The 4,307-nt window shown below is 57.2% G+C and overlaps 1 protein-coding gene across 1 annotated transcript; it reads right to left on the bottom strand.

Moving 5' to 3' along the window:
• Positions 1-1,068: 1,068 nt before the first annotated feature.
• LOC118988126 (dynein heavy chain 10, axonemal-like) lies at positions 1,069-3,898 on the bottom strand (the record flags this gene model as incomplete). Its single annotated transcript, XM_037047537.1, has 4 exons — positions 1,069-1,294; positions 1,483-1,674; positions 2,148-2,294; positions 3,710-3,898. Coding segments are annotated over 4 exons (754 nt in total), but the record flags the coding sequence as incomplete, so codon positions are not given.
• Positions 3,899-4,307: the final 409 nt, after the last annotated feature.

Here is a 4,307-nt window from a genome sequence, read left to right as displayed (position 1 = left end):
AACAACTTTATCCACCTGTGGGACAGAATACAACTTTATCCACCTGCTGGGTTCAAAACACTTTTTTAAACAGCTTCACTGAACCATAATTCACTGCCTATACAATCCATCCTTTAAAAGTGGACAAATCAATGGTTTTTCGTGTGCCTGAAGGCTGTGCTCAGTTTCGCTACATGCTCATCACCCCTCCCCCCACAAACAGCCCTGAGCTCATTCCTCGTCTCTCCCGAGCGCACCTCCTCCGGCCTGGGCACCGCCCACCCACTTCTCCCCGAGCACAGAATGACGCTGATGGACTCCTACGAGAGACCCATGGCCCTTCCTCCGCGCTGCGCCAGGTGTCGGTGATCCGCGCGTTTTCAGGGCCGAGTCAGAGTCCACTGGGCGAATGGGCCGCGTTTTGTTTGCCCTGCTCACCCTCCGTGGACGTCTGCACTGTTTCCACTTTCTGACTCTCATAACTGATGCTGCTGTCCACACCCATGTACACACTCTTGTGTGGACATAACTTCTCACTTCCCTTGAGGAGATCCCCACAAGTGGGACCGCTGGAAAACGTGGTAGCCCCAGGGTAAACTTGGTGAGAAGCCACCGACTATTCCCCACACGGGCCGCACCACTGTACATTCTCACCAGAAAACGCATCTTTTTAAGCAACCACCTCCAGAGGAAAATGTTAAGCAGGGGCAGTACAGAGAGCTCCCTGATCTGCGTCCAGGGCCACCCTCTGCCCGGGCCTGAGGCCTCTGAGCAGCCCAGTGCCCAGAGGCACCCGACCAGAGGCAGCCGCCCTGGGCCTGGGGCTCGGGGCATCTGTGCTCTCAGCAGAACACTCTGGAGATAACGCTTGGCTTCGCGACAACACACACAACTTTCCAGGCTTCCGATGATCAGAATCCTACCAGCCACGTCTAAGCTAGTTTTCCAGTAAGTGTGGCTGGGGGAGGGGAAATAGTGGGCTGGGGCGAGAACATTAGATGGTTGGGCCCCAGAACAAAATGCTTGTGTTATCTGATCACATTGTGCAGAACAACAAAACCAAAGCTGGAAGGCGGGCCCACCACACACCGGAGGCCTGTGGGGCCTCAGGAGGGAAGGGAATGCGCACACTGCGGTACCACGGGTGCTGCCTTGCAGACTTCCGCTGGGGGAGACCCACCAGACGCAGGGGGACGTGCCGGGAGGAGTCGGATGCAGAGAGAGAGAGCAGGTGGGGGTTCCCTGAGCTGGGGAGGGACGCGTGGGGGACCAGGTTGAACAGGACAGAGTCTTGGTTTGGGAAGATGAAGCGGGTCTGGGGACGGGTGGTGGAGGGAGCGGCACGGCAGTGTGAGTGTGCTTAATGCTTCTGAACTGCATGGTGAAAATGGCTGAGATGGTACATTTTATGTCACCTGTACTTTGTCACAATGTGTTTGAAAGTAACTGGCCAAGATGGAAAGGACACAGAAGTCGGCGAGCTCTCGGTCTCAGCACTTTTACCTGGACGGGGAGGATGACGAAGCCATTCTCCTCAAGCACTTGCTCAACGGCGTCGTTGAAATTAGGGTAGCGGACGCGTGGGCAGTCTAGCCCAGGAAACAGATCGGAGATCAAACCCAGGAAAAGAGGGACGTCTTCAAAGACGAACTTGGGCAGGTTCATGTCTCGAAGTGCCCTCATCAGCACCACCTCCTGGACGGAACAAAACACAGGCCGGGGCTGGCCCAGAACTCTCTCACAAAACAGAGAGTGGGACGTTACATAAGACACAGACTGAAATCCTGCACGTACAGCCTCTAGAGGAACGCAGGCGCAGCCCGACCGCGTGCGCGTCCACGTCACTCACGTGCAGGAGTGGCACAATCACACCCGTCACTCTTCTCACAACGGGGAGAAGAGCCTCCCCAAACTCCTGCGGTTCCCGAACTGCCGTTAGCGTGGCCCTGCACCCCACCCTGCAACGATGGACTGACTGCTACCACCGAAGCATCGCCAACTGGTTCCACGAAGACCCTGAACTTGACTTACAGTAGGAAGTCAGATTACAAGGACACAAACCAAATTAAGGCCAGACAAGCGACTGAAATGGCAGCTGAGACCGAAACGCTCCGCCGAGCGCGGCGCCCCACCACCTCCATGTGGCACCGACGGCGCGCGGGCCCCACCTCTCTCAGCTCCGAAGACCCTCTCTTCAGCTCCCCGGCCATGACCAGCACCGACTTCAGGGCTCGGAGCCCGAAGTCATAGTGGTACTGCTTGGAGAGCTGCTCCCGTGCCAGCTTGTACAGGACGGTCATCTTTTTGGCCAGCGTCTTCGGGGTACCAGGTGATGGAAAACAGAGAAAGAAAGTGACTGAGGTGTTCAGATGAAGCCACCTCACAAACACACCCATGTTGCCGCTAACGGCAACTCCAGGACAGGCCCCTGGCTTCTCCGCCTGTGACAAGTGAGGAGTGAGTTTGAAAGGGCACAGCCCCGCCGAGTCTGATGGCTGTCCCTAGGAGCACAGGAAGCCTTCACCGCCTTACTTCCATGACTGGAGCCCAGCGGAGTTTTCAACCAGGGCCGTCACACTCCAAAAACATGCGTGCTGTTTATTTCCACCCGAGTGTGCTACAGAAGCTCCTTCTGTACCTGCTTCTAAGGACAGCTCAGCTACCTCGTCCCACCAGGGACCCGAAGCTGCCAGTCCCGCAGGGTGCATGGGCACCTGCCTCACAGGGAGCCAGACCCACAGATGTCACCACTGTGCTCAGAACCAGCACAGTGTAATAGGCGGCAGGAGCCTTTAAAAAATGCGGGAGGCGCTGGCTGGTGTAGCTCAGTGGATTGAGCGCGGGCCTGCGAACCAGAGGATCGCGGTTCGATTCCCAGCCAGGGCACATGCCTGGGTTGCAGGCTGGTTCCCTGCAGGCCAACTCCCAGCAGGGGACACATGAAAGGCAACCATACATTGATATTTCTCTCCCTCTCTCCTTCCTCTCTGAAGATAAATAAATAAAATCTTTAAAAAAAAATGCGGGAAAGCAACCTAGCAACCCTTCGTGTTAAAGGCATTTGCTATTTTGTGCCTTGACCAGAACCTCCTGCAAAAAAAGTCTGTGCGTATTTTATACGTATTTTAAAGGATGACAAAAGATACACACACACACTTAAAGGCACATATCCTCAAGGGCATGAGGCTGAGTGAAAGAAGCCCACCTCCGAGTCACACACAATGTGATTTGGGCACAGACGACCTTGAAGCAACAACTATAGTGACACAGAAGGACGGTCAGTGCCAGGAGTTAGGGCTGGGGCAAGTGTGATTGCTAACCCGGAGGGTAACACGGGGACAGTCCCACACCCTGACCGTGGCTCTGTTCACTCCACATGTGTGATGAAATGGCTTGGAACTACATGCCCCCCAAGACAAGGTAAGCCCTGGGGGTGTCCCAATCAAGTCCGTGCTGTGGGGAGAGCGTGTGCCCGCCGCAGTCTCCGATTTTGATGGCGCGCTTCAGTGTGTGAGACGTGAGGCGTCATCTCTGGGGAAGGCTGGGGGAGGGGTGTGTGGGACTCTATTCTGTTGTCACCACATCTTATGAGTCAAATTATCACAGAACAAAAGTTATAATTTTAAAAGGAGAGAAAGGGAGGAGAGCAATAAGGCCACCCGGAATGAGATGCCCAGAGCCCAGTGGGGGCGGGGGGGGGGGCAGAGGGCGGGGGGGAGGGCGGGCTCACCTTGGCCTGGAGGAAGCCCTCGGAGAAGAGCATGATCTCACAGATCTGCCCCAGGTCCGGCACGATCACCACCACCGGCCGGAAGAGCGCCTTCACCGACTCAGGCAGCTCTGTGCGGCCCGCGTAGCCGGGGTTCATGGTGATGAAGATGCCCATGCGGGAGTCCAGCGAGATCTCCTGCCCTTCAAACTGAAGGGCGACAGGAAGGGGGTCAGGCCTCGGGCCGGCCCAGCCCAGGGGGAGGAGGCTGTGAGGCCCCGAGGCCCCGTGCTTCCGTGGGCACCAGGCAGTCCTTGTGCTGACAGCCTGCATGTCCAGGGAACAAGCCTCGCTGACCCCAACCTGACCTGCCCTCACAGGTCGTGCCACTGGAGAAGGAGCTGATGGTGGGGCGGATTCGGGGAGCCATGTGACCCCTGGCAGGTCACTGACCCTCCCTGAGGGCCCGTGTCCTCTTCTGCAAGGCTGTGGAGGTCCAGTGAGACGGGACAGGCAAGGGAGCCGTTCACTCCTGCAAGCCGTCACGCTGCCCCATCTCGCCTCCCCTGCCTAGGGGCCTGGACACAGTGTGGCCCCTGCTCCCGACAGAACCCTGCCC

This window comes from Sturnira hondurensis, unplaced genomic scaffold, assembly GCF_014824575.4.
Source record: "Sturnira hondurensis isolate 20B ecotype Veracruz unplaced genomic scaffold, ASM1482457v3 Scaffold0005807, whole genome shotgun sequence".
Lineage (NCBI taxonomy): Eukaryota > Metazoa > Chordata > Mammalia > Chiroptera > Phyllostomidae > Sturnira > Sturnira hondurensis.
Note: the sequence above shows the minus strand (reverse complement) of the source record. Positions and strands in the feature narration are given on the sequence as shown.